Below are 420 nucleotides of genomic sequence, written 5' to 3'. Positions count from 1 at the left end.
CACCGGCGACGAGGCGGCCCGAGCCTGGCGGGGGTCACGGGCAGGGGCGCGCCGGGAGGGACGGGCTCCCGGGTCCTGGCCGGCGCGGGCCTTACCCGGCGGGGCTGCCGTCGTTGCAAGTCACCGAGGTGTTGAGCAGAAGGTGCAAGCGCAGGTCCTCGTTGAGCTGCTGCGCGGAGCAGGGGTACAGGGACTGCGCCAGGCTCTTGACCTGCGCCATGAAGCTGTCCATGTTGCCCTCCACGGCCGTGAAGTCCAGCGGGAAGCTCTCCACCGGCTGTCCGGCCGCCGGCGCCGCCTCGGCCCGCTGCAGGGGCGGCGGGGGGGCTGGCTGCTGGCCGCGGCGCCGCCAGGTCTTCCTGCCCTCGCCGCCCCCGGCCCAGTGCAGCAGGCCCAGCAGCAGCAGCACGCGCACCCCTC

The 420-nt window shown here is 75.5% G+C and overlaps 1 protein-coding gene across 1 annotated transcript in view; it reads right to left on the bottom strand.

Annotated features, from left to right (window-relative positions):
• The window catches only part of NOTUM (NOTUM, palmitoleoyl-protein carboxylesterase), a 7,317-nt gene extending 6,903 nt beyond the window's left edge, over positions 1–414 (bottom strand). The window contains exon 1 of the mRNA XM_008060407.2: positions 96–414. Coding sequence (XP_008058598.1) covers positions 96–232 — 137 coding nt within the window. The 5' untranslated portion in view covers positions 233–414. The remainder of the gene's footprint in view (positions 1–95) is intronic.
• Between the last annotated feature and the right edge of the window lie 6 nt (positions 415–420).

The sequence above is a fragment of the Carlito syrichta genome, unplaced genomic scaffold (genome assembly GCF_000164805.1).
Source record: "Carlito syrichta isolate Samal-C Ts95f unplaced genomic scaffold, Tarsius_syrichta-2.0.1 Scaffold304603, whole genome shotgun sequence".
NCBI classification, from domain to species: domain Eukaryota; kingdom Metazoa; phylum Chordata; class Mammalia; order Primates; family Tarsiidae; genus Carlito; species Carlito syrichta.
The sequence above is the reverse complement of the archived record's forward strand: the minus strand, read 5'-3'. Positions and strand labels throughout refer to the sequence as shown.